The sequence below is a fragment of the Pseudorca crassidens genome, chromosome 15 (genome assembly GCF_039906515.1).
Source record: "Pseudorca crassidens isolate mPseCra1 chromosome 15, mPseCra1.hap1, whole genome shotgun sequence".
Classification (NCBI taxonomy): domain Eukaryota; kingdom Metazoa; phylum Chordata; class Mammalia; order Artiodactyla; family Delphinidae; genus Pseudorca; species Pseudorca crassidens.
In genome coordinates this window covers 55,266,954-55,288,951 of record NC_090310.1, presented here as the reverse complement: position 1 = coordinate 55,288,951, position 21,998 = coordinate 55,266,954, and the positions used below count along the sequence as shown (strand labels likewise).

Sequence of the window (21,998 nt, the reverse complement as noted above, 5' to 3'; positions counted from 1 at the left end):
TTTTCAGGGCTGAGGAGAAAGCCTGGATAGTGGGAAGAACTCCAGACTGGGAATCACAACATCTGGGGTAGGCCAGACAGATCCTTGGACCTTCACGGCCTGTCTCATATCTGCTCTATAAGAAGACAGGACTCTGACTCTAAGTAACTGTGTGACTTTGGGCAAGTTACTTTCCCTCTCTGGGCTTCAGATTCATCAGTAAAACAAGGATATCTGTTCCATTGGGTTGTTGTGAGGATGACTGAATTTAAGCAAAACACTCAGAGTAGTGCCCAGTGTAAGGCAATGGTGCAGAAAACAGTGGCTGCTACGATTTTTATGGCTGCAGTTTCTCACAGCAAGACCAACGGACAATAGCCCTTCTCCCTTCTTTTACTTGGCATTTCATTCCTCACAGATGGTGGCTTCTACTTGGTTGATTACTCCTGTTTTGGCAGTTCAGGTAAAGCATTGTCCTCTGGGCATCACCCATGACTTTTATTCATCTGGAAGGCCTGGTTCTCCTCCTCTTAACTAAGTTAAGACTTGCCTGTGATAATTTAGCCAGATTCTTGTCAGGTTAACTCTTGGTGACATACTTCTCCAGGAGAGTGTCAGTTTATCATATGGAGAGCAAGCCAGTGTGATGAATCAGTGTGATGAATCTGACAGAAAATTGTTCTAAATCTGGGCACACACACTTCTAAAAGCCTGCTTATTGTCTCTCTAGGTATTTTTTCCAGCCATGGGATCATGACGGGCTGCTCGCAAAGGTGAGTGGGAAGCGCTGGGGGTCATGGCTGCTGGAGGCAGTCCTCGTGGGACAAGGAGTTAGGATACAAATATCGTTCCGGTTTCTGGGGGCTGCCATAACAAAGTACCACAAACTGGGTAGTTTAAAACAATAGAATTTTACTCTCTCACAGTTCTGGAGCCCAGAAGTTCAAAATTAAGGTGTTGGCAGGGCTACACTCCCTCCAAAGTCAGTAGAAGAATGTCCTTCCTGCCTCTTCCAGCTTCTGGTGGCCCCAGGCGTTCCTTGGCTTGTGGCAGCATCATTCCAATCTCTGCCTCCATCTTCTCATGACCATCTTCTTTCTATGACCCTCTCCTCTTCACACAATGTTCCTTTTATAAAGATACCAGTCATGCTGGATTAAGGGCCCACCCTACTCCAGTATGAGTAATTACCTCTGCATCAATCCTATTTCCTAATAAGGTCACATTTGGAGGAACTAGGGGTTGGAACTTCAACATATCTTTTTCTGGGGGCAAAATTCAACCCAAGCAGGCCAGCTCCCGCACCCCTCAGGTGGATTAACTCTGAGCCGCATATTCTGTGCCTCCTAGAACTCCCCAGGGGATTGAGCCCCAGGTGCCACAGGTGGCCTGCTCTCTAGTGCACCCTTTATGGGCTCTCTTTACCTCCCTGTCCTGCTCCTACTGGTGACCCTACTGGTGTTTCCTGGGATCACCTCCCAGATAAACCGATTGTCCTCAACTTCTCATCTCAGGGATTGCTTCTGGGAAAGCCCAACCTAAGAAACCATTCAACAGCAAGCTCAAACTCGTCTTATGGTAAATAATGTAACCACACGTTGTAATACATTGCAGTTATAATCTCTTGTGTTACTGTGTCTTGACAGAAGATACTGGGAAATGCTTAACACGTTACAATAGATGCAAAGCAATATGTCTCTCCCCTTCTCTACTGCAGTCCAGTAGAAAACAAAATCATTTCCTAAATAAAGAGAATTCAAGGGGCTCAAAATGAATAGGGATTTACTTACTGGATGAGAGAAACACTGCAATGCATCAAATGCCAGCCTGGCAAGTCACACACACACTCACACACACACACACGGTGGGCACTGCTCATGCGGAGAAGCTGCTGGCATATGGAGCACAGCTCTGTATGGTGCCCCAGGCTTGGAAATGGTTCACACAGCTTCCTCCTGGCCCACTGCCTGGTGAGGCCCTGTGCTCTAGCACAGCTTTTCATCTTAGTTTGCTGACACTTCAGGGCAGGGGAATACGCAGGCATGAATGACCTATCAAAGTTGCAGGAGACACCCAAGAGAATCCCACCTGAGCTGTGGTGCCCAGCAGAGTGCAGTTAGGACCTCTGGGTGCCACCATTTCTTTGAGAAGGAGTCAAGGACTAACCGGGTTACTGTTTTTTCCCCCGTTAGTCAAAATAATATATGTTGATGGCAAAACATTGAGTGAGTGTTATGAGTTGAATTGTGTGCCTCAAAATGATATGGTGAAGTCCTAACCCCTGGCACCAGTGAATGTGACCTTATTTGGAAATAGAGCTTCTGCAGATGCGATCTATAATAGTTACGATGGGGTCATTAGGGTGGGCCCATATCCAATATGAAGAGGGAAATTTAGATACAGACACATACAGAGAAGAATGCCATGTGAAGACAGACATACAGGGAAGAAGTCCATGTGAAGACAGTGGCAGAGACTGGAATTATGCTGCCACCAGCCAAGAAACGCCTGGGGTCACCAGAAGCTGGAAGAGGCTAGGAAGGATTGCCCCCTAGAACTGTCAGGGGGAGTGTGGCCCTGCTGACACCTTGATTTGGAACTTCTGGCCTCTAGAATTGTGAAATAAATTTCTGTTTTAAGTCACCCACGTGTGGTACTTTGTTAGGGCACCCTATGTACCTGATATAATGAGAAACAAATGGCCTCTGCCCCTCCTCCCAAATCCTTCTGCAGATGCAGCCATCTATAGTTACTTTACAGTTTTTTTTCTTACTTGAGTATTTAATTGTCACAGTCTCTAATATTTTATCAAGTGATGGGACAGGAGGGGAGAAAGTGTCCTATCATTACAAAATGAAAATCCACAACATACCATTGTAACATATATATAATTGGGAGATCTCAGGTGCTAAATAATTAACTAAATGCAACAATTACTATTTTTAGCTCAGGAGCTAGTCACTTGGACACATAACAGGCCTCAATGAGAAAGTGAAGACCAAAAGGAAGCAGGATGAGCCACACGGACACCTGGGGAAGGACACTTCAGGCGGAGGGAACAGTAGATGCAAAGGCCCTGAAACAGGAATGTGGTTGGCACGTTTGAAGAAGAACAAGCAGGCAGCATGGGGGACAGTCATAGGGGATGAGGGTAGAGAGGGTGGAAGGGTCCAGATCATGCAGGGCTTTGTAGGTCCTGGTAAGGACTTTTGCTTTAGCTATTGGAGAGTTCTCTGGAGGACTGACGTGATTTGCTTTACATGATAAAAACACTGTGGCTGCTGGGTTGAGAGAAGGCTGTAGGGGAAGTGAGGGCAGAAACACAGAAACCAGCAAGAAGGCCACTGCAAAACATCCTGACGGGTCATCGTGATGGCTTGGACCAGGGTGGTGGCACTGGAGGTGGGGAAAAGTAGTCACACTCAGGATCTAGTTTGGAGGCAGATGACAGGGAGGGCCGATGGATTTGGTGTGGCAGGAGGGAAAGAGAGGCATCAAGGATGATTCCAAGGTTTCAGTCCTGAGCAACTGGGAAGAAGGGAGGTGGGGAAGGTTACAGGAGGGACTGGCTTAGAGGGGAGGTATGCGGAACTCAGGTTGGGATTTGTTAAGTTTGAGATGTGACTACACGCCCAGTGGAAGTGTTGAGTAGGTTGTATGGGCCTGGAGCTCAAGGAAGAGGGCGGCTAAAGACAGTGTGGGAGTCACCATCACAAAGATGGTGTATAAAGCCTCAAAATGGGGTGAGATCACCTAGTGTTATATAAATGAGCCAAAGATGGCCTCTGTATATCTGCCCCAAAGTTGTTTATTTCTTCACTGTAGGCTGAGAACTGTTAGCTCAAAAGCCTGTCAGTGCCAGACTCAAATTTTATACATCCATTCATTTTAAACATAGCCCAAAGGAGCACATTTTTGGACATTCAGGGCCCATCTGCTTTGCATACCTCTGCCAAACTATACTTAGCATCTGCTGGCCATTGATAAGATAGAGCCATGTGACTACAAGACAGACCTCAATCCTTATAAGCTGTGAGACTCCTGCCCCTTGGACCTCTCTGACTCAGCGACTCCCTGCCATGCCGAGCGGCATTACCTAGACACCAAAGGCACCACCCCAACTCCCCTCTCCCTGGGAGTTCTCTTGCCCTCCTCCCCTTGAGTAGCAACCCCCTTGGTGTAGCTTCTGGACAGATTCCTGCTATGAGGAACATCTCTCCCTCCCCGCCCTTGCAAACCTGTCAGAGCATCATCATCACCCAATAAAGTAGGTATGAGCTCCTGCCACCTCATGGTTCTATCTTTTTCTTTTATCAGTTCCCAAATCCCTTGAACATCCTACACCCAAGCAGCAAGTATAGACAAAAAAAAGGAAAAGGTGCAGTTGCTGAGCCCTGGGGCACACTGATATTTTCCTAAACATTCATCTCAGAGATGAAGAGGAACCAGCAACAGAGATGGAGGAAAAAAGGCTAAAAAGGAAGCAGGGAACCAGGAGAGGAAAACTGTCACACGGAGAGGAGTCAACTGCTGCCAATAGGTTTAGAGGACTGAGAAAGAGCTTTGGAGTTCACTTTACATCTTTTTTGTCCCCTGTAAATTCACTTACTGCTTTAAAGTTTTTAACTGTTTCAGCAGTTACAGGAATTTTTTTTTAAATCAGAAAGAAAAATATTTACATTTTAAATACAAAAGAAAAATTTTATTCTTGGTTTACCTCTAAAACCCAACCACTTACATGCTCATGGTTTTTTTTTTTTTTTGTTTGGTTTTTTTTACTAACCTATTCTATCTATACAACGTGTGCATCCTGTGTGATTACTAAGCATTTATTACCCTTGGATTTTCTGTGTCAGGTTTACTTTGTTGTGGAGTTTCTTTAAAAAAGCTAAGTGAATTTGTCCAATAAAAAGTCTCACATTTTTTGGAAAACCAGTGATGCAACATTGTTTCCAGATCGGCCTCCAAAGCTGAACTTGGGTGTTGGTAGCTCTTTGAGAAGTTCAGATCCTTCACTGAATTCATTTAGCAATGATTCCTTGGTTAAATTATATTAGGTTATTAGAAAAGTCTTTCACTTTTCAACGTTCTGGAAAGAGATTTCACTTAATGCTTCACCTTCTCAATTGCACTGTTAGGATTAAGGCTTATGGCATCAATAGTCCCTTTGGCAATACTAGTATGAAATCGAGGCAGCTTTGCAGAAAGATTCAAAAAGTCTTCTACCTTAAACTTAATAAACCTTCTTTCTCTATAATATTTCTGGAAAGCTGTATCAATTCCAGTAATGTTAGGGAAACCAAATTCTGCCATTTCCAGTTTCACTATCAAGTACTGAAGCATCCAGTAGAATCTTGTGTTTTTGTATCTACCTTAGTCAAGCTATACCCACTTCTACAAATGAGATTAATCCTGTATCTCCATATTCTTGGAGAGTTTGCAGTTCTCTCTCACAGATAATAGCATCCCAGTGCTCTTGGGTCCCCAGCCATTGGGACGAAGCCATCCCCTCTGGGACTGCCCCTCTGACTGTGCCTGGGGCCCCAGCGCCACTGCTCTGTTCGTTCCCACCACGCTCCGAAATGCTGCCCTCCTATTCCATTCATCGCTTCACTTAAATCTGTGGTCAGCACACTTTTCCTTAGAGGGCCAGATGGAACATATTTTAGGCTTCGAAGGCCATATGGTCTCTGTCACAACTATTCAGCTTGGCCATAGCAGAAAGCAGCCATGGACAGACAATACTTGAACAAATTAGCCTAGCCGTGTTCCAATAAAACTTCATTTATGGGCACTGCAATTTGAATTTCATGTAATTTTCACATATCACAAAATTATTCTTCTTTTGCCTCCATCCCAACATTTAAAAATGGAAAAAACTGTTTTTAGCTTTAGGCCATACAAAAAAACTGGCGGTGCACCAGATTGGGTCTGTGGGCTGTGGCTTGCTGACACTTGGTTTAAAGCAGGCATATTCTTTCTTATTTTTGTCTCCTCTATTCCTTGAGTCTGTCGCCTTACAGCTACTTTGTGTCACTCACAGGTGATGGAAAAGAACTGTGAGAGGCCACCTTACTTACACGTATTTGTTTGTGGAAAGTACTCCCAGAAAGCAAATAACTTTTCACTCTCACTTCCTCCGCCCTCTGGATTAATTTCTCTACTTTTCCAAGTGTGCTGGTTTAGAATGATAACAACATACAACATATTGAGGCCACCCACATTTTGAAACAAGTTTTCTTTAGTACCTTGTTAACTTTCTGGCAATGTGAAAATGAAATGTCTAAATCTTTCCAGTCCTGTTTTAATATCTCATTTAAATGCCAGAAGCCCAGGTTACTAATGAATTGTAAGAGGCAAAAATAAAAGGAGGGGGGAGTACATCACATTAATTTCCTATGCTTCGAAGATTTTGCACTTCCTCAGAAAGGGTCACAAAACAGTGGGTGCCTAATAAATGTTAATGGGGGTAATTAACAGCTTATCAGTTGCTCTTCAGGTACTCACATTTCTTGCCATCTGACCTGTATTACATAAGGCCAAGAAAAATCTGTAATTTCTTTTACAAAAATTAATACTAGCCCAGAGGCAACATTCTATTTCTAGTAAAGATATCAGATGTAATTGGATCCTTTCTAGCACTAGTTAAATAGAGTCCAAAATCAGGACCATTTAGAACAACATGAATTTTAATAATCAGATTTTTAGGACATGCTTCTTAGTATTTACTATTGCTATTGTAATATTTACAATCAATGCTTTATTTTTTTAAATTAATTTTTATTGTAGCATAGTTGATTTACAATGTTGTGCCAGTTTCTGCTGCACAGCAAAGTGAACCAGTCACACATATACATATAAGCCACTCTTTTTTAGATTCTTTTCCCATATAGGTCACCACAGAGCACTGAGTAGAGTTCCCTGTGCCATAGAGTAGGTTCCTATTAGTCATCCACCTTATATATAGTAGTGTGCATGTCAGTCCCAATCTCCCAATTCACTCCCCCTTGCCATTTTCCCCCCTGGCAACCATGAGTTGGCCCCCTACGTCTGTGACTCTCTCTCTTGTCCTGCAAACAAGCTCACCTGTACCATTTTCTTAGATTCCACATACAAGCAACATCATATGATATTTGTCTTTCTCTGTCTGATTTATTCACTCAGCATGACAATCTCCAACAACAAATGCTTTAAAACAAAATGTACACGCCCTTTTTCTTCAAAAGTTTATACATATTAAAAAAGAATATATTTTTGGCTTTTCCATATATAACCAATAAATGAATGATTACCCATTAAGATCTGGTTCATATGAGGGAATTCCCTGGTGGTCCAGTGGTTAGGGCTCCTAGCTTCCACTGCAGGGGGCCTGGGTTTGATCCCTGGTCGGTGAATTAAGATACCGCAAGCCACGCAGCGCGGCCAAAAAAACAAAAAACAAAAAACAAAAAAATCTGCTTCATATGAGAGGGGACCAAGATGGCAACATAGAAGGGTCCTGAACTCCCTCATCCCTCATTCGGATACAATGAATGTTCTCAACTTCATCCTTGCCACAGTACTGTACAGTTGAGAGGGAAATGCCAACCCCAACTCCCAGCCTCTCCCTGAGGGCCACAGGGTTTGGACCGCAACATAGCACCCCAACATTTAAGAGTCCCACTCAAGGAACCAACGGGCCTCCTAAAGACCTAGCTCTGAAAGCCAAGGCCATTTAGGTCCATGAGACCCACAGGACTGGAGCAAACAAAGTAGCAGTTCTTAATGGCAACCAAACACTTGCTGCTGTGGCCACCCCCCAGGGCTCAGTGCAGAAGTAGCAGAGAACAATACCCATCTCCCAGCCTTTCCCTGAGGGTGTGACTACACACTTTATAAGCTGCTGCTTGAGTGCTAGGCTTCAATTTAGCACACATTTAGGGACTGGCTGTGATCCAGGGCCACCGGAGTCTATGAGCACTTTCCCTACTTTCCACCTCTGGTTTGCCCCAACATTATCCGATTGCCAACCTCTCTGGAAGGAGCTTGTATGCATGTCTGGCATCCCAGCTGCCACCCAAGGAACAGAACCCCAAATCTAATAGCCAATGAGAACTGCATTCACGAGTCCCACAGGACTTTAGCAAAGAAGTTTTTATATGGGTGCAGGAGCACCCCCGGCAGCTATACATCTGGGTTCAGTGTAGAGGGAGCAGGCAAAAAATGCTCACCTCCCAGTTTCTCCCTGGAAAGGGCTTAACTACATACTTTCCCAGCTGCTGCCTGAGGATCCACTTCTAATCAGCCTGCATCTAGGTGCTGACAGCAATTCTACCCTTTGGGATATTGATGGGTCATGGCACACCCTCAATTATTGGGAGCCACTAAGAACAAAGTCAGGTGTACTTAACAGCTTATCAGTTACTCTTCAAGTAGCTTGGAGATCAGAAAGTCTTGAGAGACAACCAAGAGCTCAGACTGGGCTAATTGATGAGGTTTATCTCCTATATGAGATCATTCTGTCAAGACTGTGAGAGGTGGCTATTGTATCTAATGTGCAGGCACCAAGACTGAGAGTGAAAGAAAATAAACAGAGGAATATGTTCTAAACAAAAGAACACGCAAAATATCCAGAAACAGATCTTCATGAAAGAGATAAGTGATTTTACCTGATAGAGTTCAAAATAATGGTCATAAAGATGCCCACCAAGGTAAGGAGAGCAATTCATAAATAAAGTGAGAACTTCAAAACAGACAGAAAATATAACTACCAAACAGAATAATTGAATATTGAATAATACAATAACTAAACTGAAAAATTCAACAGAGGCAAACAGAAGAAAGGAACAATGAACTCAAAGACAGTCCAGTGGAATTCATCCAGTCAGAGCAACAAAAAGAAAATAAGAATGAAAAAGAGTGAACATATCTTAGGAGACCTGAGATACCATCAAGTGGACCAACATACACATTATAGAGGTTCCAGGAGAAGAGAGAGAGAAAGGAGCAGAAAGCTTATTCAAAGAAATAATGGCTGAAAAGTTCCCTAACTTGGAGGAAAAAAAAAACAGACATCCAGATAAAGGAAACTCAAAGAGTACCAAATTAGATGAACCTATACTGACACACATTACGATTAAATTGTCAAAAGTTAAAGGCAAGGAGAGAGACTTAAAAGCAACAAGAGAAAAGCAACTTGTTACGTACAAGAGAACCCCCATAAGACTACAAGTAGATTTTTCAGCAGAAACTTTACAGGCCAGAAACAAGTGGGATGATATATTCAAAGTGCTGAAAGAAAAAACTGCCAACCAAGAATACTATATGCAGCAAAGTTGTCCTTCAGAATTGAAGGATAGAATTTTCCAAACAAACAAAAGCTGAAGTTTATCACCACTAGATCAGCCCTACAAGAAATGCTAAAGGGAGTTTTTCAAGCTGAAATGAAAGCTACTAATAAGCTATTTAGTAACATAAGAACATATGAAAGTATAAAATTCACTTACAAAGGTAAAATATAGAGTTAAATTCAGAATATGCTAATATTGTAATAGTGGTGGGTAAGTCACTTATAAAGACAAAAGTATTAAAATATAACTACAATAATTTATTAATGGACACACAACATGAAAAAGACAAAACATCAAAAATACAAAATGTAGGAGGAGTGTAAAAGCGTAGACTTTTTGTATGTGAATATATATCCAAAGAAAATGAAATCAGTATCTTGAAGAGATATTTGCACTCCCACGCTCATTGCAGCATTATACACAATAGACAAGATATGGAAACAACCTAAGTGTCCACCAACAGATGAATGGATAAAGATGTGGTATATATATACAATGGAATATTATTCAGCCACAAGAAAGAGGGAAATCCTGACACTTGTGACAACATGGATAGACTGAGGGCATGATGCTAAGTGAAATAAGCCAAATACTGTATGATGTCACTTATATGTGGAATCTAAAAAAATCAAACTCATAGAAACAAAGTAAAATGGTGACTGCCAGGGGCTGGGCGGTGGGGGAAATGGGGAGATACTGGTCACAAGGCACAAACTTTCAGTTATAAGATGAATACATTCTGGCGATTTAAGAATGTATACATTCTGGCGATTTAATGTAGAGCATAGTGATTATAATTAACCATAATTATACACTGGAAAGTTGCTAAGAGAGTACATTTTTAATGTTCTCGCCCCCAACCCAAATGGTATGTCACAGGTGGAGGTGTTAGCTAATTCTGCAATACAAAACTGCATCAAATCAACACTGAACACCTTAAATTTACACAATGTTATTATGTCAATTACAACTCAATAAAACGTCATACAATTTTAATGTACCTTTATGCTAAAAAATCTTCTAACTGGCACCACTGTATATTTCCAAGTATCCTAATCCAATGGAGAAGTAAGATGGACATAATGATTTTGTCTTTACTTTTTGATGGCCACTCATTAAAGTGCTATTTCACATAGCTCTCCTGGTGACTGGATGTCTAGTAGTCATAGAATTACCCACTCATGTGCTCCAAAGGTGGATGTCCACTTTATAAACAAGACACTCTTGATATGTGTGTATACACAGAAGTGTTTCTCAAGGAGTGGGTTCCGGCCCAGCAGCACTAGTGTCACCTGGAAACTTAGAAATGCAAATTTCCCACCCCATTGCAGACTTAATACTTAGAAACTCGGTGCAGCCCAGCAATCAGTGTTTTAATAAGCCCCCCAGGGGATTCTGGTGCACACTAAATTTTCAAACCACTGAATTAAATCATCAGTACTCAAAGATGAAGTAAATTACATGAATGAGAAAACATTAACAAGTAAAGGTTAACTTTAAGTTAACCTGGTGCAAAAGTCCACAAGTCAACTCCAGGGGCAGCTATATGGGCGCACAGGTCCTTGGCAGTGCAGACCCCCACACTGAATGGAATGAGATGGGACTTGAAAACTGGTTGAGTTTCAAGTAGGAGATGGTTCTAACAACAGTGACCAGTGGAGACCAGCCACTACTGAATCTAGTCTGTGCATATATTGTGTTCTCTTCGACCAAACTTGACTGGTTGCATGTGAGTGACAACTGTTTGCAAGCACATGTTCAGTGACATGCCAATCCAGGCATGTTTTCTTACAAAGACCATGTGTCACAATCAGCTGAAAGCCAATGAATGCGGCATCACTGACAGCATCATTCATGTAAGTCAGATGGATCACAGTAGGAAATGCTTTTATTCTTTAAAAGCAATTGTTTTAAGAAAAAGGAATCAGAACTGTAGTTGTTGGTAAGGCCATTTTTAGAATAGTACATGCTATTAGGAAAAAGCAATTTTTTTTTTCTGAGATGCCCCTTGCTAGATGATTGCATCTATTCTATAACGACATGAACAATACACACGATGAGCATGTTTAGTGAGCAAGACTCAGACTCTCAATGGGCAAGAGCTGTGGCTTCCTCTAAACACTTTTCTTGGCTGCAGACGACCAAATAATTTAATTACACTTTTTCAGAGCTTAGAAAGGCTAACCACCTAGTCATGCCAGAGCTCAACAAACCAGCATTAATAATCACCAAAAAAAGGCACTTTAAAATACATTTGACAAGGAGTGACACTAATGCAATGAGGACTGGTCTAAGCCCTGCACTAAACTTTGTTAAAGTTCATATGGACAGTGTGTTCTGTCTCCATGTGGATGTGTGTGCACATATAAATATATGTATGTATGCGCATATACCAATATCCATATACATGTATCTATCTATCTCCGTAAGTCTCTGGGGAGGGAAAAAACCATTTCTGTTTCATTTAATAGTACACAAAAATTCTAGTCACTTTATTTGGAACAAAGAATGAGAGGATTGGCAAATTAATTCAAAAAAGTACCCTACAACACCTTTCTACTGACAAAAACAGCAGTAAAATAAATACTCAGATCTTTTCTAGGTCATCAACTATTAAGATAATAAAATATAAAATTATTAAAAGTTTATTCCACTGGAGGGAAAAGGGTGGACATTTTTGGTACTGTAAGTCTCACACACATTCATATTGCTTAGGTTGAAGAGAAAATAATGAACAGAGGAAATTTCTTCCACAAATTCCTTCGTTTCAGTACCCAAGTTTCACTGATGGTGTGTTATTCCACTTGGCTTAACATATAAACAAAGTTTTGTATAAATATATTTCTTTGATCTCTAAATTCTAAAGATATTTGCACAGAGCACTAAAAGTACTTAGAGGATTTTTGTGAAATAAACACAACTGGCCATATACCAGTTTACTGCTTACCCCAGGCTTGGGTATTCTGGCTCGAGGTTTTGACAGACAGAACCAATCTGTGTCAGAGGTGGACAAAAGGCTTACTTGTCCTTCCCACGAACAGGGGTATAGACATGTTCTCATTCTTAGGATATGAAAACACAATTAGTAATGGCATTTAAAGTTTACTTACTAACTGCATAATGTCTGAGAACAAAAATCAAAGCAATTTTTGAAAGGTTGAGTCAGACTCTGGGCACTTCCGTTTTTTAGCTGCTGGCTCTTCAGTCTTGTGTGATTCTAAAGTGCTGGTGCTAGATTTGAGACTGGGGTCTGCTTTAAGGTTGTCCATGGCAACAGTGAAGCCTGAGAGAAGGTACCCCCCACCTCCGCTCATCAGTAGTTTGGGATGACTTCGATCTGGCAAAACCTAATCAAGACAGAAAGACAGACATTCATGTTTTCCTAAGCAGATAAAGCCACGTTAACAATACACATGCCAGAAATGAGAATTTAAACGACACAGATTCACCTGAAGAGAGACCAATTTAATCAGACCAAGTCCTAAGGAGGTCCATCTTTCACATGACAGTGCAGATAAAAGCGTAGAAATTGGTTTAAGTGATTTTCTTTTGAAATATAAAACTGAAACCATTTCTCTTATACCTGAAGCAAGTTTCTGGTGGTGAAAGGGCAACTGGTTTGTGTAGTGCTCTGGGCCTGGTTTTTCACCCTCCTTTAATGGGCAATTTTTGCTCTGCGGTTCCTCGTCATCCTGGCTGAGACTTTCTCAGAGCAGCACTGCATGCTCTTCCTCCCCTCCTTCCTCCCACTTGTCACAGGCATCAGACCTGTATCATGGTCTGACAGCTCTCCCTGCCTAATCCTGCTCCCTCTTGTCTTATCTTTCACAGGCATTTCTCTTACACTTTTAATTCTATCTTCGCATATACGTTCCAGAGGACCTGAACTGACACAGAGCCCACCAGGAACTCTCGAACACTTGCTGCAAAGACATGCCAGCAGAAAGGAAAGGGTCACTTTCTTGTTAGCCTAGGGATTTTGCTATTATCAGTTATTCCCTCTACAGTGATCTCAAGGCCTTGGGGAAACACGAACCATAGTCGTTTGCATTTTAAATGTCTCTGGACTCGGGTATCTGAGTAATAGACCATGACGTGAAAAAAGAAAAAAGGGTCCGGAAAGGTCAGGGCACTTTCTCTGAGTTATAGACGTGAGACTCCACCATATCTATAGATAGAAACAGGGAGATCCCTATTTAACAGCTTCTGGTACTACTGTGCAGAGCCAGCGACCCAGGAGAGCAGCTCCCAGGGACTGGCTGTGAGAACACATACCTGGTAATTTCTGAGCCAGGTTTCAGACAGCCTGAGATTGATGACCCCTCCTCTTTCCCGCAGTTTTGTGTAGCATTCCAACAGAGGCTAAAGGCATAAACAGAGTTCTGTTAATAATTATTTTGAGGGTGCAATTTGAGAATCAACATTCAGATGCAAGAATTCCTGTCCACTCTGTTTCAGTATTACCTCTTTATATTGACAGTACACCACGAATGGCCTTGAAGGAGCCACAAAGTCCAGCAAAGACAGCAGCAGTGGAGTGGGATGGAAACGACTAGCTACAATTAAACTGCAAGGAAAATGTTAGACAAATTATTTCTCTATGTCCCCAAAGCAGAGCATAGGTTTTAAAATATCACGTATTTATTTGCATGACTCACACAAGGAAGCACTTTAAATACAACATTCTAGAGATTCCAACAATAAAATCACGAGCTATTACTTTCTAGGAAACACAAACTGGATTATAAACTCTCATGGTGACTGGCAACTCTATGCGGCCAACTTAGAGTTGGCAACTCTAATGACAGTCTTGATTTAAAAAAAAAAAATCTGGAAGAAAATCCAACATTGTAATACTGGCTTTGCAGATACCTGAATCTGCCTTTCCTGTCAGGTTTTCCTTAGCCCATGCCCTTAGTCAGTAACACATCAACTGGAATGCCCTCCAACCTGCACCTAGTGGGACTACACAGCCCAACTTGATGTGACATCATTGGAGAAATTTCAATTTCTTCTAAAACTCTGAAACCAGCATAATCAATTTCTCATCTCTGCCAGATGCAGCCTCCTTTCTTTAAAAACCCAAGACAGAATCATCATGTTTGCCCTCACTACAACCAAAATAGACAAGCAGACAGAGAATGCTAATCTGCTTGAAGCAGAGCCCACGAGCACCAAGATGTCTCCCATGTTCTTTCAGCAACACACCCGTCTGCGTTTCTTTCACTCAGCAGAGCAGCAGCCTCTAAATGTCTTTTCTTCTGCTCTTCTTGTCTCCTCTGCTTTTCCTGAATCTTCAAGAAGAAAAATAAGATACCAACATACTGAGGTCATTCAGTCGGGTTTATGGAAACACTGGTCTGTCAAAACATTTTAACAATATTTATCAACTTGGACTAAGGCAACAGAAGAAGATCATTTATAAGGAAGCTAAAAACACATAAGAGAGCCCTTTGGTTATAAAACCACCATGCAGCCACCTATACAATGCTTCTGTATCCTAAAGCTCCATCCCAAAGATTAAATCACACATGTGTACACTCACACACAGTTTTTATCTGTCTGTTTTGATATTTGTTATCTTGGGAGCTGATGCTCCACAGCCAAATCAAATCTCAGGGCTTACATGAAGTTAAATGAAGCCTGAGGAAGATACTGAGGGTAGTGGGAACTCTTAACATTCTTACATAATCCTTTTTGCTTCCTCTCTCTTTAGGCTCCTTATAGTCTGGATCTTGAGAGACAATTTCCATTGTTTCTTGTTCTTCTGGGTGATTGCTCTCTGGGGCTTCTGGCATGCTGTCTTCGTTCTCTTGTTCTGAAGTCTGTTTTTCCTCCAGTGTGCCATTACTTTCTTCAACCGAAGCACTGTCTTTTGGCTCTGAAGATAACATCTCAGCAGAAAATGTTCCATTTAAAAGACTGTCCACTTGGTTGAGGGGGAATTCATAAAGACCACTGAGGAAAGATTTTGGAAATCCAAAACATGCTGTTGCTGCCCGAACAGGTCCACCTCCAGGGTACAGCTGAATAATGGAGCCAAAACCTGAACAGACAAAAGAAACAAATATCTGCTCAACGGAGGTGGCTCTAGACTATGCAACCCTCGGGGTACTACACAGTAAGGAGACTGAAGGTCTCTCTGCTTTACGCTGTTCAGAGGTTGAAGGTGATGCAGCTCCTCTGGGGTCCATCTGGAGTCCATGCATATTCCCAATGGGGTAACAGAATTCCAAACAGGTACACAGGAAGTCTTAAAGAAGTGTACCCCCCTTGACACTACAGTAAAACCCTGTGATCATACAAATTTTATATGTCACATGATTGGTGATTGGTTCTCAGCATCCCCCAAGTCCAATCTTTAAACAGGACAGTTAGAAGTTCTTATCTTCAACAGGGTCATAAAAAGGGCAGACAAATCAGGCTGTGTTGTACTCTTCTAGTACAGAATACATCCCTAGTATTCTTCCCACCCTATACTCTCAATTCAGGCCAATAAAATGAGCACCAACTATCCAAGAGTTTAACTGAAATCATGGTCCTGGAGGTCCTAGCCAGTCACAGGCTTCAGAACCATCCCCACTGACACAGAAGCTGGAAAGGACACTGTGTCGGGAGTGCCAGCACAGCTCAGGCTGGGAGATGTGGGCTATGGAGAAAGGTCTCAGAGACTGGAGCTGTGCAGGCACACCCAAGTCATTTCATTCGCTTCCAGTAACTCAAACTCACTTTCCATGAGTTTTGAGTTTTTTAGACCCCTCGACTCAAATCATGGTAGGGTTTTAATGAACTTGAAAACGTTAAATCTTACCTCCCATTCGTTCCATCATTGCACCCAGCACCAAGCCTGCACATGTTTCCATCACAATCATTTTATTGCCAGCACGGATATTTCCCAACGTCAGCATCTGGGCTAGCGTATCGTATCTCATGTGGCTAAGGAAAAAAAATGATTCATTCATTTATAGCTAAGCAAAGTCTGCTATTTTAATCATAATTTTTCAAGTTTTGTTTGTTTCATAAAAATGATGTTGATAAGATTATCGATTGCTTTGGAGGCAATAGTAAAAAAGGACTTACAATTTATGAAGTAGGAGGACACTTTATGCAGATGAGCAAGATTTTCATTTTACTTAAAATCATGACTTTCTTAAAGATATACTTTCCCCCAATTATACTTTTGAAAGGAAACAAAGCGTACTTAATTTTTCCAGGTTCTCTTGCATAATACATAACTGAAAGAATGCGGGTGGATGGCTTCACAACAGTAATCATGGCTTCATATCTGGGGGAAGGAAAAGCAGAACATCAATTTTAAAAAGCTAGTTTAAAAATATTTTATTTTTAATAATATATTTTATAAATCTATAAAAAGATTTTATATTTTCATCCTTTTAAAAACAAAAATTACTTACTTCTTTTTCTTCTTTTTTATATATTTATCTTGAGCAAATTCTGTCTTGTCTCGGAATGTTGTACTATTTTCAATTAATTGCTGAACTATTTCCTATAAGAAAAGGAGCAAGCAGATTTCCTGAAACTTTATTTTCACAGCACAGATAACTTCAAAGGTTTCTTACCCCAGAATGTATCCAAATGTCTGATTCTCCAGGCCCTTTTCCACAGAAGTCCAAATGGGTGAACTTTGTATTTTTATACTCTATCTAGAATTTGTATTAAAATGTAAGTACTTTAAACTCCATTTAAATCAAAGTAAAAGAACAGACATATACAATAAAGGAAGAAAAGAAGTAAAGAAAACTGTCAGTCCTGAAGACACTGGCTGAAAACATTATTGAAAATGAACAAACTTAAGCTCTGAGATGAACTAAGTTATCAAATTCCCTTTTGCTAACACTATTAGTAATGCTATTCACTTACATTCCTGCCTATAAGAAACAAAATCTTTGATATACTGAATTGCATATACACTTCAAGCTATTTTTAACAGAAGTGTACAGTATTTTTACATTTTACCTTAGGAGAAGTCTGCTTTAAAATGCAAGCAATTTCCTAAATACCAAATGAAAACAAAACAAAAAATCCTTTGAATTTTACCTCGCCTTTAATGCCTTTGTCCTTTAAAGCTTTTATGTCATCTTGAGTAAGTTTCTGAGATTTCCCATCATCAATTATATTTCGATTATCAGTGCCCGCTTCTTTGGTCTCTAAGGAAGAAAATTGCTCTATGACATGTATGATCTGAAATTATTTAAAAATCTTTCCTATTCTAAGTTCGTATCCACATCCAGCCCATCAGCCACTTAAATCTGGCCTTCCAGTTCCACTGCCCCCACCCCAATCCACTATCCTTTCTTGTCACGACTACTCCAAGCCACTCACTCATATTCTTGTTCCCACTCTTGTCCCCTTACAATCTACGTGACACCAAAGTTCTCTTTTTAAAATGCAAATTGGCTCATCTATTCCAACGCACAAAACCACAGTGGCTTCCAGTAGCAATTCAAAGACGACCCGCACGGTTGTTATATGACCTGGCCCCTGGCTACCTTTCCAGGGCTCATTTCTCAACCCCTGTACTCAGCCACATTGCCCTTCTTTCTGTTCCTTAGACACACAGCAGCATGGTCTCAATGCGGGGCTTTGGCACTTGCTGCTCCCTCTGTCTGGAATGCTCTGTGACACCTCCAAGTGGGTGGATCCTTTCCATCACTCAGGGCTGAGCTCACCATCTCAGCCAAGTTTCACATTTCAATCAGCCTTCAGTACACCTCCCTACTCTACCATCTGCACAGCACATATCACCATCTGAAATTATGCTGTTTGCTTATTTTTAGTGTTCCCCACTGCTAAATAAATTTTATGGGATAGTCTATCTAAGGAACTGCTGAAATTGCACTGCTTAATCATGTCTAGAACGTTATCTGGTGCTTAATAAAAACATGAAGGTTGATTTAAAAGTATTTAATAAACTGGTTTGAACCAGAACTTCAATAGTGTTTTACTTATTTAATTTTAATAATTAAGTATTTTCATTTTATTAATATTTAAGCACATTTACTTTGATAAAAATTTAAGTATTTAATTTTAATAACAATAATACTAAAATTATGGGGTCGTTACTCTAACAGGCAAGGCACTGTTAAGAACTTCTCTGAGAGAAGACAACTACAGCTTGGGCATTAAATGTGTTTATGGCCCTATTTTACTGATGAGAATATAAAACTTAGAGAAACCAAATAACTAGGTCAAGGTTATAAAGTAAGTCATGAAGCTGGAACTTAAACCTAGTCAGTTGAATTCAAAGCCAGACCTATTATCCTTACCCTATATGCTAACTACCTCAAGAGCTGGTAACTTCTAGACACCAACAGGGCTCCACACCCACTCTTACAATGAAGCTGCAAGGATTCATGGCATCAAATACCTGGCCCAAGGTCGAAGAGCTGGTTAATGATGGGCAGGAGTCAGAACCCAGGTATCTCAAAGCCAAAGGCAGACCCTAATGCATTCCACCAAGCTACAGTTCTTAGATTATGAGTTTAGATTTCTTTGGGGACAGCCTGGGCTAGCATTCTAGAATTAATTCGAGTTGACAGGTTTCTGAGTAGCCAGCTCAAGAGCAACTATTTCATACATCCTAAGTAGTACAGTGCACCTGAAGTAGGCTCTTCCTTCTTCTTCTTAGGCTGAAGACTTCCTCCACTGGTCACTTCAAATGTGGTTCCATAACTATGGCCAATGACGTTATCCAGATAGAACCACTGTTTTTCAAAAGTTACTTTTCTGGGGAAGAAATGCAATCAATTAGCTGAATCTCATTTGTATTCAGTATAGGAAAGATTTATTCAATCTAGGTTATTTCATAATCAGTCTCCCTAAAGGATGATTAGCAGCATTATCTCTGACCATGAACCGACAAATGAACTAGAGAGGATTGGGTTGGGGTCAGAAACACAAAACACTGCACAAAATTAATAAAGAAGCCACAAAAACACTGAATTTGGAATGAGAAACAAGGACAGAAGACATTCCTCCTCTGAGGCATTGGTCTGGCTCCAATTTGCACTGTCTGACAGGATGTCCAAACTCGCAGACTTTGGATTTCCTGAGTAGCAAGACTGCCATGCCACTGAGACACACACTGTGACGCCTCTTGTAACTTACACAAGAAAATCTCAAAACTGAACAATCATTGAGATGACAGGGATTTAACAAATTCCCTGGCCTAACTGGCCATTTTCTTTGAAAATCATCCAGTAAAAGCAAATGATATTTACATAACATTATTGACAATCCACACATTTGTAAACAGTGCCTAACACTGATGAGGCTCTACTGAGGCCCAGGCAATCTTAGCTTTTCCCATTACCCAGATTTTTATCTTCTTAACAATGTAAAAGGGAAATCCCACAAAAACAAAAAACTTTCCTTTCAAAAGACAAAAACTAACACCCACTGAGTGTCGATCAGGGGTTAGGTAGTATGTGCCAGGTGTTTCATACTTCTTGATTTAATTCTCAACTAAGTAATCCTGGGACACAGCTCTTTCCAGGTGAGCAAACTTGAGACTGAGGGAAAAGTGTCTTGCCCAAGATTCAGTTACACAGTAGGAATTGGGATTCAAATCCAAGTCTGCCTGACTTAAAAGCCTGGTTCTTTCCACTGCACCACACGGTCTATCCAGCAAAGAACAAATGGATCTCAGGAAGCCCTGCTTAGCTTCAGGACGTGGCGCGTATCAACAGAACTCTGAATTCTGAAAGATGTACACCGGTTAATTTTCTTTATGCCCCATCCTACACCTTCTCTTTCTTTCTCTGTGCCCCAAGAGGCCAACCATGACAGAATGCACACACCACATCACACAGGCTCCCTTGCTGAAGGCTTCCCACAATTCTAGACCCTTGGATGCATCACCAGTCTCTACTGGTTCTCTAAACCTTGTCACATCTCTGTATGTGTATGTGTCACATCTTCATTAAGTCTCCTTACTTGAACCACCTGAGTGAATTTCTCCAAGATCCTAAGTATCCAGACAGGGCCAATTCTTGCTCGTTGCTGGGTCCTCAGTGATTAACACATAACAGACACTCTAAATATATGCTGACATGAATCCCCTCAGAGAAGATGAAACTCAGCTCAGCCCAGATGTGTACCCTCCCCCACCTCATCCTTTGAGTAGCCCAGTGCTAGCAAAACACTGTGTCTGAGCTGGGTTGGGTTTACCCCCTGGCAGCTGGTCTGATATGCAAAGAAGGGCGTGTCACTCAAACTGACTGGCCTGACAAGAGGTCACTGCCCTAGTCAGGAAAGTGGGACCCAGTCAGAAGGACATGGAGCCACACCTTCCTTGGGGAAGAGGGGGATGTGCAGAGTCTGCTCACAGAGGCAGGACTGCTTCTGCCTAACCAGATGAGTGCAGCCCCCAGGAAAGAGTGAAGGGAGGTTCTGGCCTGCGATGTAGCTGAACTCAAAGGGTCATTTTCTAAACAAAATGGAAACTAATGCTATGGCTTCTGCCAAGAAAACTGATGAAAAGTGTTTCAAAATAAATGTCTAAAGAATACTTTTTAGAAATAAAGATGTTACTGTCTGTTTCCTTGGGAATGAAAAGCTCTTATCTAAAAAAGCACATTTGTAAGAAGCAAACTCAAACAACCACATCTCACGATCAAGCAACTTAAAAGGACAATAGTGGAAAGAAAAACCAAAGGTTCATCTGCACACGGAATCATTCATCGAACGTATAACCCTAAGGACTTCGCTGCACTGCTATACTTAAATTAAAAAGCTTAAATAATTAGTATTAGCACTTTACACATTTCTAATCAGAAATTCTGAAGAGAAAAGAGCACTGGTTTCAAGAATACAAAATAAAGTTGTGATGAGGGGGGCTCTGGGAGGCAAGAATGAGACTAGAGGGTGAAGGGTGGGTTCTGTGAGAAGACAGGAGAGAAGAACTCAAAACCTGGGGAAAGAACCACAGGACAGGGGGTGGGGTGGGGGCCTGGAGAGAGGGGCGGAGCACCTGAGGGCCAAGAATGGGAAAAGGACCCTGGAAAAAGTGAGATGCTTAAGATGGAGGGCCAGTATGAGATCACGGAGGGGAGTTCTGTAGGAAGACAGAAGGAGTGAGGGAGATCTCGAGGGCCAAGGATGGGATCCTGGGGGCAAAGGCCTCTGTGGGAAGATCCCAGAGGAGATAACGAGGGACAGGACTGGGAATCCAGAATGGATTGGGAATCCAATAATGGTACCCTGGAGGGAGAGGGTGTCTAGAAGATGGGGGCGGAGAACCCCTAAGGCCAGCGACCCGACTTACTTTCTCCGCTGGACTTGCACTGCTTTAAACACGTCTTCCCGTTTCAGCACCACGAAGTCGCCGTCGCGGATGCGGTGGTCCCCGGGATGCGGTGGCCGTGGGCCCGGTTGCTCCTCAGAGCCCTCCATAACGCTCAGCCGGTCTCCGAGCTCCGCAGCGTCTCTCCAGTTCCCCGCGCTCTGCCCCTGGCCCTGGGCTGTAGCCGCTGGCAGCTTCACCTCCCACAAACCAAGACGACTCAAAGCCCTCTGACCGGCACCGCCCCCACGTGCTGCGCGCCGCTTCCGCTTTCCGATAAGAACCTCAGGACAGCTTCCGGGAGCCTCAGGGCTTCCGTCAGGCCGATCTCTTTGATTGGCTGCCCTCCGTCACGCCCCTCCGGTCTCGCCGCAGCTTCGGGCGGA

General features: G+C 41.9%; 1 protein-coding gene and 1 pseudogene across 2 annotated transcripts; both read right to left on the bottom strand.

Moving 5' to 3' along the window:
* Positions 1-4,893: 4,893 nt before the first annotated feature.
* LOC137207553 (EEF1A lysine methyltransferase 2 pseudogene) lies at positions 4,894-5,322 on the bottom strand (annotated as a pseudogene).
* A 1,416-nt stretch (positions 5,323-6,738) lies between these two features.
* Positions 6,739-21,922, bottom strand: TRMT6 (tRNA methyltransferase 6 non-catalytic subunit). Of its 2 annotated transcripts, XM_067707516.1 has the most exons (11): positions 21,595-21,922; positions 18,928-19,055; positions 17,367-17,476; positions 16,724-16,815; positions 16,510-16,593; positions 16,120-16,244; positions 14,996-15,354; positions 14,517-14,602; positions 13,773-13,875; positions 13,584-13,670; positions 6,739-12,655 (listed from the first exon to the last, which is right to left on the bottom strand). In XM_067707516.1, exons 1-11 carry the CDS (start codon positions 21,720-21,722, stop codon positions 12,446-12,448), a joined length of 1,512 nt encoding a protein of 503 aa, XP_067563617.1. In that variant the 5' UTR covers positions 21,723-21,922; the 3' UTR covers positions 6,739-12,445. The 2 variants fall into 2 exon arrangements, with proteins under 2 accessions (XP_067563617.1, XP_067563618.1); XM_067707517.1 differs by lacking the exons at positions 17,367-17,476; positions 18,928-19,055 and having other exon boundaries at positions 21,595-21,732.
* Between the last annotated feature and the right edge of the window lie 76 nt (positions 21,923-21,998).